Here is a 13,997-nt window from a genome sequence, read left to right as displayed (position 1 = left end):
GGAGAACATTTACATGCTTACTGATTACCTACCAATGGATGATGTTTATTGCTATCAACTTCTGTAGATTTTTCTTTTTTTGAAGGTATGACTGAATTTATGTAACATCTCCTCCCAACATCAGCTACATTATAGTATTTAAAAATTAACACCTATACGCAATACATGAATTCAGAAGGACATTAAGAAAAAAAACCCAACTGTTTTTCACAAGGCTTCCATTCTCTTTTCTTGTTTTACTATTTTCCATGCTTACATCAGCATGCGACTTGCAGAATTTAATAATTCCCCATACAAATATTTCTACCCATCTTCATTCCACTTCAGCTTCACAAACTTTTTTGCTTAAGAGATGCTGAAATTATGAAAATCTGGACAGATACGGGCAAGCCAAGCGGATACAGAAGAATTTATACTGTTTTACTCTATTAGGCCAGGAATATATTGTACATAAACACATGCAGAAATCCAAGAGCAAAATTATTTGTGTCTTTGATTTTCTTCCAGAATTCCTGAGAACTGCTCAGCTCTCCTTTTTTGCCACTTCTTTACCAGACACAAACAACTATTAAATCCAATTCAAATGTCTGCAGTTCTTCAAACGCTTGATGTTAGCACAATTACTTAAGGCTTCACATGAGCTATAAACAGTAGCATTACTTATTAAAGATTTGAGGGTGTTTTCAGAGCATGCTACACGACTCCTTCCAGTCTTAAATACTACCTAAAAAAAAAAAAATCTGCTTACACTAGACTACATAAGAAGTAAAATCATTGCAGAAAATCCACATTCAGGAAAATACAGGGGTCTCAAACCTCTTATATCCTCCCATACGTTGCAACAACTGAAGCAATAAAATGTCATTTCTGTATGCTCATGACATGGGGAAGATTTAAGTCCTTATTCCTATCTGCAAGTACACAAAGCTCAAAATCTTAGTAAGTGCTTTCAACGAAAAAGCATACTTCCTCACTTACAGTATTCAAATAATTCAAAAGACAGAAGATATATTCATGAAATTTTACAAAAAGAAAAGCGTCTAACTTCTGTGAAGAATATAAGCAATAACCACCTGCACTTTTTTTGAAGTTATAAATAATCGTTATAAATTTAGAGATGCTGTATTTCAGCAGAGCTAGAAACGACAGGCTCTTTTGCTGTGATAACATTTACTACAGAAGTATTTTCATTTGCCACAGCATCACCCTCTATTGCATAACTAGCTATCTATCTAGTAAGACGAAATTACTTTCATTTCTCACCGCTGTTATTTTCTCTCACAGGTTTTCCAAAGATCCCTGCTCATTAAACGTTTGTCAAAATGCACTCACACAGCATGCCAGGCAAAGAGGAGATGAGAGGCAGATGCTTCTGCATGTTGGTGGGCGGGACGGGAAAGAAGCTGGGGAAGGAGCTTTTGCATCCAATCTATTATAGCTGTTTTCCTTCTAACCATCTAATAGCAACTCACAGATTCACCTGAAATGCATTAAATTCTCTGAACATAGGAAATGATGCATTACTGAAGTCACAGCAGGGAAGCCAACTGAGTTTAGCTAACATGAAAGATTTGCACTGGAACAACTTTTTTATTACAAGCTTATGGATAATAAACAAAGGTAACATTTTAATGCAGAGAAGAAGTACAGTCACAGAAGCACCAAGTATTTCCTTTCAGAAGAAAAAAATCCCCTCAGATTTTTTCCCCCCCCACATCAAAACCAGCAAAACAGATCAACAAGGCCTCTATCTCTTAGACCCCCTGCTCCAGCATGCTATCTTCCTTGCACTTCCACTTTCTGCAGCTACTCAAGCACATGGCTCTTGGAATAAGTCAGACGTCTATGACCTGAAACTCACTTTCACCCCCTAGAGATTCTCAGTAACACTTAGTACTGAGAAACTGAGGCTGCAGTAGAGATCAAAGGAATACACCATTTTTTTTTGTCTTTTTTTTTAATTTTATTTTTATTTTCTTTCTCTTCTTTAGATTGCTTGTCTCAATATGTTTTTTTTTTTTTATAGTTTTAACAGCGTACTTCCAGCAAGTAAACTACAAATTCTGACAATCTATACTCACATATGCAGACTATATGTATACAAACTAGAGGTACAGTACATACACATCAGTCTTTCAACATATTAAAACAAAATTCTATGTAGCATAACAGGATAGGACAATGCGAGCATAAGTCCTTGTCCATCTAAACTACTGAAGGTGACATCAGAAGTGAAATGCACGTAGCAAAGAATGACTAAATCCATAAGTGGCCTCCAATTATTTTTTCCATTAATACAAGTGACTACAATCGTATCAAACAGGTTATTATCAAATCTCTTCAGTGACACAGCTTTCTGTCAAAGAGAACAAATAAAAACAAGTGCACAAATCACAAGGACGCATGGCTTAAGGCCATTATCACAGAGGATTGCTGAATGGTTTTTGCATCCTCCCTTCTTTACTTTTAATACTTCCACTTTGTTTTAATAATATAGCTATTCTTACCTGTGTTTTCTAAAGACTAGAATCCTCCACAGTTATGAGTGGCAAACATGAAAATCCTCTCACTTGTTAAGAGAGAGAATCTGGGCTACAGTTTAAAGGTACATTCAGTAACATCAGGATAAGAGGTGTGATTTTAATTAGACCTACCAGTTTTGTCTAACTGCATAATGCTGTATTTACTGAGCACCATACTAAGCATTACGGAGTGTGGTAACCAGGCATTACCAAAGACCTATGTTTTTTCTGTGCTAACCACAGTATAAATACTTCATTAAATTATACCTGTTCTACAGCGCACACAAAATCCAAATGTAAGTAAAGCATAAAAAAAAATTGAGCAAGTACTACTATCAGTGGTCACTGTGCATTTGGGGATACCACAAGGGAGTCACTCCTCTCAGATGACACCACCTCTTTCAATGGCAATATTCACAGCATTCACTACACACTACAGTGTGTGTAAGCATCCTACGTCTATCTCAAAAATGAAGACTAGAGCTAAGTAAAATTGCTCACTTTCCACAAAGTGAAAATTTGGATTTTAATCTGGGCTTCAGACAGAATGAGAAATTGATACTCTGTACAGTCCTAAGCAGACAACTGGGTAATTTTACAAAGCAGTCCACAAATCTCATGCAAGCTGTCATGCCACCTCCACCCCACAGAATCTACAGATTTCACTGCAGTCAAGCTTCTCAATCCCTAAGAACAATTTTCAGGATACTTTCATATCTACCAATAAGGAAAAAGAACAAACAACACACCAACTTTTGATCTCAAGGCAACCCTTTCCCAGAGACGCATAAACCACCTAACCTGATGTTTGTTTCAGAACCAGACTATTAAAAAAATACAAAGTAAACAGTCAAGTCTAAAAACTAGATGCAAACCCAACAGTTAGACTGCAAGTGCAAAGGTGGAAGAGAAACAAGAACATGCTGCTCTAATCTAAAAACCATAAGCCTGTAATACAAGAATTTGAACACTGTTTATTGAAACTAGAACATTCTTCCTCCAGAACGCTAAGCCACTATTCTCTTAATGATGGGGAAGAATGAAATGTTTAAAATCTTCAGTCCTAAATTTCTGCTTCATAATTATGGTACTTTTCAGCAGTTGCTGACTCAAGCAAATAGCTTAGCAAAGCTGAGCAGTAATTAAGAGATTTCATTTACAACACAATTTCACATTTGTACAGGAAGAAATGTGCTTCTTATGACATGAAAATTGTTAATACTGAAAAGACACATGCAGATATAATGCCACGAAAGTCTTTCATTTGCTCTGTGAAGTAAGCCATCCCTTCTTCTAGTAAGTAAATTCACGTTTTAACAAAGAAAATTATTCAAGGCAAAACTTCAGAGGTAATGAATACCACTGAGAGCCAAAGAAAACTTGAACCTTTTTAGGATCATGAATTCAAGTCAAGAGGAATCGTGACATTACATTCCTAAATGAATGGAATTAGCCTCAATGGTTCTGCAACATGCTAATACAATTTCCTAAATTGTACTTACAGAAATGAGACCTATGTCAATTTAAACTTTATTTCAGGTTAGCAGTATCGGTCAGCAAAGCCCTGAATGTTTTTATGGATGCAGATCTACAAGCAGATGGAAAAGTAACATACACAAATTATTTCCTGGTCAATTAAAGAAAATTAGAAACTCTTTTAAAATCACCATTCCTTGTAAATAATTACACAAGAGCTAGTGACCATCATAGACTAAAGACAGTATTTCTGACTAACTAACATTCCATGTTTATCTTCACCTCAAAGGGATTTCATCCTAATAGATCCAGAGCATCCACAAGTTCTAGATGTATTAAACATGGGACAGTCAAGAGATGTCAGTGTTTTAATGATGTCCTTATGTAACTTCTTCCCGTTTGTTATTTAATATTGGCAAAAAATTCTGCACAAACTGTGCCACGATGGCTAGAACATCTTTCCCTTACTGGAATATTTAGTATTTTTATAGAAATAAATACAGTACTTCAGTCTACGCATCAGCTGCAGATTTAGGAAAGGTAAAAAAAAAAAAATGGTGCAGATATGACAGCATCTTGGCCATGCAGCAATGCTTAGAGGGATTAATTAAACATACCATCCACATCCCAGTTCACATACATAAAAGGTTATCTCAGATATGTTTCTATGCTTAATGAAGCCCTCAATGAAGCCATCTCTAGAGTACAGATTCTTGTCTGCACCACAAATCTAGTCCTGGAATTACAGCAAAACCTCACATATCTATAACTTGTGCCTTTTCAGTAAAAAGAAAATTAAAAATAAATTTAAAAAAAAAAAAATCAAAGGTTCTTAAAATCAGAGCATTAACTCCAGTATTGACACTAACTGTAGGCCATGACAAGAATATCTTGAATGAAACTTAATTCTAAATGAACTCTAAATTCTAAGTGAAAGCAAAGTATTTACCAAAATATTTAAAATATTTCATTTGGCAAATGTTAACGTGAGAGATATAAACAACCATTGTTCCATGGAAAGGAAGCAGGAAAAGAGGATACAAAGTAAATGGGCAGACAGCTGATACTTCAGTTTTGCATACTGTGGTTTCATTCCCATCTTAGTGACACATCAGAACACATTCTGCAGTACTAACATAAAGGAATACTACAATATTATATACCAAGAGACACTGATAGACTTGGGCTGCTTTCAACACTAGCACTTTCACAGCTGAAATTCCTGTTGTTTTTCTTAAATCAGCACTGCAAATCTTTTTTATTCTATATCACCATGGAAAAGGTTTGCTACGTCCAGTATGACAGTATCTAAAGGCACATAGGTCCAGCAGAATCAAGGTGCTGGATACCAAGCCATAATTTGTGTAAATTTGCTCATTACGTGCTCTGCTGAATTCCATTTTCTTTGTTTAGAGTGCTTCATGGCTCTTTAGCCACAGCTAACGGGAAAGACTTCTGCAAAAAGATTCATCAGAAAGACTTACATGCTACGTTCACACTTATCTGCAGTGTCCAATGCTACTGATGTAGATCAAAACTGGGTCTCTACTGAGATTTCCATGCCATCCAGAAGCATCACAGTCTTCCTACTAATGTTCCACCACAGTGAAAGCCAAGTTCCATCCATAGCAGAAACGGATGGAGAGGCAATCAGAAAGTCCAACACTGACAGATCTTCATCTACATCGGTTAGTACCGCACTAGCTTCATTACGAGCAGTACTGATTTCAGGGAGATGGCTCTTATTAAAAGTGAGAATGGCAATGTTTTTCACTTCAGCTCATTAATGGTCTGGCTTGAATCCTCATGAACTTAACAGGAATAGCCTCGCTGCAGTTTTGAGTAGGGCCTTAAAAAAAACAAGTATATGAATTTGATAAAGAAGGGAATAGAGACCAGCTAGAAGCAATGACCACAGGTTCCATATCCTCCTATTGTTCAGCCTAGATTAGCATGGCTGGTTACTAGCTGGAATTTGCACTGGGTTCCAGGCAGCAACAAAAGCACTGAAGTTGGTTGCTGGGTTGATATTTTACAGGAATATCTAACTTAGGAATTATCACCTCAATTATTTGTCTAGCAATAGTGAGCATTCCAAAATAAATCCGAGATAACCTGAACAATTTGAGAACGATGCCTCACTGCAAAGATTGAAGTCAACATCACAAATAGCTCCTGAAAAACACTACTCACTCCTAATAATCTTATCTCTGCCTTGATAAAATATCAGTGCTCAATCTACTAAAATTTAACCAAAAATTCCATTTTGTTCCGCTTAGTCAAAGATATTAAGTCCTAAAATCATAGTTGCACCTGACTTAAAACAGACCAAACAGAACAAGTTCTTAAAGATCAAAAAAGCTGCAAGAGCAATGCAGATATGCATAGCAAATAAAGGTAAAGACAAGAAAACACCAGGGAAGCTGGATTTCTTGATATGTGTGATGAGCAACTCAGTTCCTGCCATGTTAGATTCACTTCACCTCCACAGATTACAATCACAAGGCAGGGGAAGTAGTATCTGTCTCCATTCTCCTAGAGGTTCCTGTTTGGTTAGGCCAAAAAATTGGTGTTACATACTGCTGTAAGATTTTATTTTAGCACTTTCAAGTCAATTATAAAAAATACTCAGAATAACACTTCAATTAAAGATCAAGATAACCTGGCAGAGAAAAACAGTTATGTTGCAGAGAATTGTTTCAGCTGGTCCATGTTGCTGCAACCAATGGATCACAATACAAGAAAACAGCTACAAGAATAGAAACTATTAAAGAATAAGCCAGCATTAGTCAAATGACAAATTACCAAGATGAAAAGTATAACTTCAAAAAAAAAAAAAAGCGCAAACTATCAGCTTTCAAACACATTAGCACACTCTTCAGTATTTTGTAAGCTCTTCTGGGCAGGAAACAGTTTCACGCTTTGGAATTTTTAACATCTCAGCTCAGTTGACTGGCAGTGCAAAGACTGACTGCTGATTGATGTAACTTGGCTAGCAGAAGCTGCCACTGTAGTCACACCTATACTGGCAGAAACAGTGCTGTTATCTGAACTGCTCCCATCATTTGTGCACTTTTGTTTTTAATATATGTATTTTTAAGTATGAATAAATACAAGGAATTAAAGACCTGGGTGCAGTTGCACTGTGATTTTGTGTGGATCATGGAGACATGGTTAAGATGGCTTGCTTGATTGGACTGCTGCAATGGAAAGGCACAGGTTCTTTAGGAAGGACAAGCAACAAAGGCAAGGAGATGGGAGTCATCACCCTGTATGTTAGAGAGCAGCTGAAATACGTGCAGCTCTGCCTGAGGATTGATGATGAGTCAACCAAGAGTTCATGGATAAGGAACAAAGAGCAGACCAGTACAGGTGACATTGTAGTGGGTACCTGATATGGGCCATCTGACCAGAAAGCACAAGCAGACCTTCAGAGATCCCTTCCAACCCTCAGTCTCTCAGCATTCTCTAAAAACACTGCTGTGTCAGAAGAGTTCCAGCCATGCACCAGTGCTTAGGCTAGTAGAAAGGAGCAGTATATTTTACTAAGTACCCTTAACGTACACAGAGTTGGTGTATTTGCGCTTCACCCAGAACAAAGGGAGACCAAGCCTCTAGGTGTGTTCATAATATTAATAAATAACTGCTTTCTACCCTACATTCGTAATTCCACTACTTCAACCAAAAAAGTCAAGATGCTTTCCCAAATCATATTACCCCCATACAGGGCCATAAAAAGATATGAAAACCTGTATGGAAAAGAAATGGGAAAAAAAAATGAAAACATCACCCTTCAACATATTAACCTCCAATGCAGAACAAAGCTGAGGAAGAAAATGCAACAAAACAAAATACGCTGCACAATTATTTCAGAGAACTCCTGATACTAACTACAGGTCTAGAAATCTTTAATACAGACATAGAACACGTTTTTCAATCCGACAGTGGGATACATACCATACAAGCACGGAAGTAGCCTTCTGCTGAGAAAGATGCTGTGCCTGCCCTTGCTTATCAGTGCTCAAAAGCAACCTAAAACCAATATAAAACTTCACCAGAAGCAGTGCAGCATTTTTTACCCACTTAGCATCTATCAATAAATCAGCACAGATTTTGGCCTCCTTAATGTTCATTTATGATGACTTCTGCTACATTTGCTGGCTCAATGGTCTGTGGCAGTTTCACTCTCCAAGTTTCTTAGCACCATCCATCCATAGATAAAACTCTATATACTTAAAGAACATTAATCTACAAGCTTTGAAGACCAAGATATATCTGTTTACTCCTACAAGCATTCTCCCATTTCCTTCTCCTTTAAGCATACTATTTTCTGCTTTGGAGAAGAAAAACATTCCTGTCTTTCCTTGGTCACAGCACTGCCTCTAAATCAACAGAGAGCATCTGTAACCTCTACTAAACGAGCTTCATTTATCCAGTTAACTAACTTATAATTATTAGTCATTTGTTTGAAGATATACATATGCACATTTACATTTAAAAATATTATATGCTGACTATCAGAGACCAATTTATCATCTAAGGCACAACTATATTAAGCAATAATTTTTTGCTAAAGACACAGGTGTTTTCACCTCAAAGCACAGGGCAGTGACTCAGGAAACCAGTGATCTGCTCTTTGCTTTTTGACTGACCACCTGGAGAACTCTGCTCAAATCACTTTACCTGCTGAGCATCAATTTAAGTTTCTACATTATCCTCTGCCTCGTCCTAAACTGCTTGTAAAGCATTCAAGAACCCATGAATTTATTTCCACATCATGCCTAAGACTGGAAAATTAGCAAAGTTATATTGCAACGGAAAACTTCTGTCATCACCTTCAGTTTCTCACATACTAGTGGCACAATGTTACTACTTTGTTCATCCTAATGAGGGGAAAAAAAAAAAGTTAGGAATCTCCTTCTCCTAAGCCCATTCACCAACTGCACACAGTTCCATCGTTATTGTAACATAAACTAGACTTAAGCTTACTGAACAGTACTTCAGGTCTTCCTCCTATACGATGCAGGTTCATGTACCTGTGCATGACACATGTGAGCACTGGTATGATAGCAGAGGACAATGGCAGTATAAAGAAGTTGAGATTCTACAACCAACTGACCCAGCAAGGCAAAACCTGCAAGGCTCTGGATACCAGCAGCAAAGATGTAAATTCCCAGATCGATAACTGCACTGCAAAGAAGTAACAATACATGGTTCCCCACCATATAAACCAGGTGAAAAATGACCTGGCCACACATTAGTCATTCCTAATGGAAAACTTTCATATGAGAAGGAGACGTTAGCAGTGCAGGTCCTTTGTCACCATACTTTAAACAATGGGTCTGAATGACCCAAAGCTACTATTTTAACCTACCAGTCCAAAGATGCACTAAGCTCATAGTAAGAACAAGAGAAAGTGCAAAAAGACCACAGTATTCATAATGAAATGCAGCAAGTTAACTTACCTGCTTTTCCACGTTGAAGCTCTGAAAGCAACCATGGAAACATGTGGACCTATCCTAGACCAAGCACATATGCTGCTTCTTTCTTCAAGTTTTAACCAAAAGATAATTGCTGGATGCCCAGTTTAAGACAGCTGTATCTGAAACGTCCTCCATTTGCACATTTGATTTTTGCATGCCAAGGTAATGGTTCATATTGCACTACGGTGGTCTCAAATTTGTCATAGGATAAAAGCCATCAAGCACAAAGGTCTCCCTTTCTTGCCTGTCACCAACTGATTTGTTTTAGCCCCTCCTGGGTCCCAAATCGTGATGGACTCAGTATCAGTACCAATTTTTTTTTTTTTTTTTTTTTAATCCCTCCTTTCTCCATTTACAGCATCCTGTGTTTTGTCAAGATACATCTTAATGAAGACAGTTTCTACCACTTTACTGCTTTCTGAAAGCTAATGTCAGTCAGTATGGGAGAACACTGCAACTTTCCAGGCAACTACAATTGCTTATGGCATCATCACCTCCTGATTTCTACTACTTGGAAATCATGGAAGATAAACAGATTTCTCATGAATGCAGTTTATGTTAAAAAGCTCACGAAGACAAGGATAAGGATATAAACTGTAAAATATTCCAATAATAACAACAGGAAAAGTCCACCTTCAGAGGAGTCTGCATCCAGTTTTCTACTTTAATAGAGCAGCATCTTGTTGCATCACACTCAAAGAATCCAAAACACAATTTTATCCTTTTAAAAAAGATGTAGTAACCAACTTTATCTTAAGAATTCTCAAGCTTGGTAGCCAATATTTTATCTTAGAAGTCTTGGCTAAAATGAATGATAACCTCCTTGCGCTTAAATCTGAGTCATATTCTAGAACCAGTCTTGGGACTGAAAAAATAAGACTACAGAAACAATTTAACTTCTGCTTGGAGGGATAACGTCAGTTCATTTTCTACAAGAAATGGAAAGCCTAAGACTCTCTTCTGTTTGAAAGCAAATGAAAGCTAAGATTCTTAAGAGCAACACAATCTAAAGAACATATTTGAGATTTTTAGTAATACTAGATGACTGGTTTTAATTTCCTATTTCTATCCAGTGGCGTACATCCTTCCAGTACCTTTGGTCTGAAAAAAAAAACACTGAATAAAAAAATCATAAACTGAAGTACAGTAATTTCTGAACATAGAATTCCATTTGCAGTATTGACCAGCAGCAGCAGCATTAGCTGAAGTCAGAATGGAAAATTGTCTCCAAAGAAATTCATTACTGAGGTTTAGGGGCATACCAGTGAGTCAGAAAGAAGAGAAAACTAAAAACTAACCTGGAGGAGCAGAGTTGAAAAGTCTGAATATGAGTTGAAAACTCTACCTCATCCAAACAGTTCACAATTCTTCTAATTCCACCCATTCATCACCCAGTAATACTTTTTATTTTAGAGTGAGAAGTATTTATTTCTGCAAATAAACATTAATTTTTAAGTCCCTAAACAGGTATAAAAGTCTATCTACAAATTTTAAATAAACTAAGAGTTTACTTTTTTAATTCCACAATTGTTGTTCCTCACTCCTCTGCCCCTTCTGTTCTCTTCCTCGCTCGTCTTTGTAAAAACAAAAGCCTTCATTCTACTCATTTGTATTTAAATTTAAATAAAGATTCCACAGTAACATAATCCTATGGTTTTCTCCAATTTATTAAGCCTTAGTTGTCAAATACCTTTCAGCATGCATCAGGCCTGGGTTACTACCTGCAACACCTATCTTCCATTCCCTGAAATTGATACAGTAATAAAAACAATTCTAGGAACAACAGTCCAAAACATCTGGGAGAACAGTAGAGTTGTGGCACCTATTTCCTTACAGCACTGGTCAAGAGATGGGAAGTAAAATGACAGAGAACTCCTTAACAGTTATCTATTTCTTTTCTTATTATTATTTTCCAAGCATATCTACCTTACACGGAAGTTGGCAAGATAGACTGCATTCTTCCTGTACTACCTCAGATTTTCAGCTTCCGCCAGTCTACATGATTAGGTCTGGATTTTTCCTACTGCACCAAACAGACGTTGCTGGAACTCCTCTTGTCAATTCAAAGTGCAGGTTCTATCCAGTTAACTCAATTGCTGTGGAAATAGCACCTACATTCTAGAAAGAAAAGTTATTTAGAAATTACTTCAAAGTAGTGTTAAATCAGATACAGTCAGGTCTGCAAATTAAAACAGGTAAAGGAACTATTTTACACTGTTTGCTTCAAATTCTAACACAGATGGCACTTACACAAGGATTCCAGACTTGGCAGTTTTGCTTCAAAGTCATTGCCAAAGCCAGGATAATCCCTTCCATCAAATTTCTCTTTGATTTCTGAGCCACCAAGTTCCCTGTAAAATATAGTTTGCTAACTGTTACTCTCCTTTCACAACCATGCATTGAACAAGCTTTGACAAGAGACATGATAGACTTCCAAACGCTAAGCCAAGTCATGCCAAAAGGTGTAATGAATCCCTATGAAGTACAATGCTTGTTTCTTAGCCGTTATCTGCAGGTAGAAGTGGGGAGGGGCACAAGAAGTACGAGAAGGAAGATAAAAAATAGGAACCAAATGGAAAAAAACAAAAAAGAAAGAATAAAACTCCTTTCCCTAGTAGTTCTGACTCTCCAGCTCATAAATTACACAAAGTGTGGAATAAGGAAAGAAGTGACTGATTTTTAAAGCTAGCATTCACTACGAAAAGAAAGATGGGTCAAAACCTGACAATTAACGGAGCAAAAGTACTGCATGTGTTTCTGAATGTATGCATAAAACGAGTGTTCAGAAAGTTCTTAAGCCACAGAATTGGGCAAATAAACAACATAACTCTGTGTAGATGAACTCATACATGACCAAATGTAAATCTGCATTGACCATTATGTCCTCATCTCAAGTACTCTATGCTAATGTTGTCAGCACACATAGGTCAAAGGAAAAAGCAGACACGACAAATCTCGTATCCCTACAATGGCTACTTTTTAATTAATTCTAACGCAGTTGATGAAAGGTCTTTAATCAAAACCAGCAATGGCTCATTAACAAAGGCCTTCACACAAACCCGGGTGCCTGGGCACAATAAAATAAAAAGGAGAATGTATTATGCTATACTGGATCCAGACAAGCCACTCTCATCAGAGTTCACGTGTGGATTGAGATCAGCATAGACAACCAAGACTTCGCAGTCAGGTGTAATGTAATGGAAAACACAGCAATGACAGCAAGGTCCCAGACTGCAGCAAGTGAAGATTTGCTCAAGTGCAACAACTATGGGCACAGAAATAAAGGAAAGAAGCTGCTTACTCTTGGAAGGCCTCAAGTAAGCAGGGATCTCCAATAAGATACCCTCACCTCCACTGCCAACCCTTCAATGAGGTCTGGGAAGGGGTGCATCCTGGCCTCGCAAATTCCAGTCACTCAGGTGCACTGCATGCAGCTGAGCTCCCCTGGGTTGGCCCTGCCTTCCCACCAGGTGCTCAATCACTGTTTCGAGCCATGACTTAGCATTTCTGCTACATCACTTTATAGGTTTTACCCGCTATTAGCCTTCACTTTAAAATCATCTGGCAAAATAGCTTGGATTTTTTGTGCGTGTTTAGGATTACTCCTTGCAAGGCAGACACATACACAAAAACCAGAGAATGAGTGCAGTATATTCCATTAAAGGTCTACTGACCACTAATCATTTAGTCCAGCTAAAACTAAGGAAATAAACATTTCAGCAAGAAATAGTCCAACAAAAAAAATACTTTGGAGTTTTGTTCCTTGAAAATCATATTAAAGAACACTTCCATTTAGCAACAGAGGTATACATGAGAAATGCTAAGTCTAGCAAGTTCCTAACGTAATTCATTGAGGAGAAATAACGCTTTTGCTAATATTAAGTCCTACACTCTGAAATTTTAGCAGATCAAGACTGTGACAGATGTCAATGTTGTCACACGACAAACAATCATTCACAACTGCTGTGCAGTTTGGCTTTTTGAGGGACTGTGCTTTGGAATTACAGCAGACTGAATAGCTGGCATAGAGAATCCAACACATCTGTGAGTAGTAGTATTTTGAGTGCTCCTTTAAAGAAAAACTCAGTGCAATTTTCTCCAGACCTGAAAGAAAACCCTTATATTTTCACAACATTTGAATGCTGAAGAAAAAGTTTAAATTAATATATCTAATACTAAAAAAATAAGTGCATCTTGCTACATACTGCCATGCAAATACATCCAAGCTTCCTCACCAGCAACTGAGAAGAGAGTATGCACTTTGAACAAGAAAGAAGCAATATAGAATATAAGTCAAAAATTGCAGGAATTAAACATCAACGGGATGAAGAAAAGGAATCTGGTACTACAGTGAGCAATGAAAGGAGGAAAAAAAAAAAAAAAAAAGAAGAAGAAACACAAAGAACCTACCAGTCCAGTTATCCATCAGAGACTCTGCTGATCCTGCAGCTTCTACATGACTTGCAGCCTTGCTGATCACGGGCTGTTACAGGACACCTAAGCAATAGGAATTTCA

The 13,997-nt window shown here is 37.3% G+C and overlaps 1 protein-coding gene across 2 annotated transcripts in view; it reads right to left on the bottom strand.

Moving 5' to 3' along the window:
- The window catches only part of LARGE1 (LARGE xylosyl- and glucuronyltransferase 1), a 280,592-nt gene that overhangs the window by 264,564 nt on the left and 2,031 nt on the right, over window positions 1–13,997 (bottom strand). For both annotated transcript variants that reach the window (XM_085227448.1, XM_085227456.1), the window contains exon 2: window positions 13,892–13,978. Coding sequence is in view for 1 of the 2 variants with exons in the window: in XM_085227456.1 (XP_085083582.1) it covers window positions 13,892–13,907 (16 nt within the window). In the remaining variant the exon portion in view is untranslated. The remainder of the gene's footprint in view (window positions 1–13,891; window positions 13,979–13,997) is intronic.

The sequence above is a fragment of the Meleagris gallopavo genome, chromosome 1 (genome assembly GCF_905368555.1).
Source record: "Meleagris gallopavo chromosome 1, MGAL_WU_HG_1.1, whole genome shotgun sequence".
NCBI lineage: Eukaryota > Metazoa > Chordata > Aves > Galliformes > Phasianidae > Meleagris > Meleagris gallopavo.
Note: the sequence above shows the minus strand (reverse complement) of the source record. Positions and strands in the feature narration are given on the sequence as shown.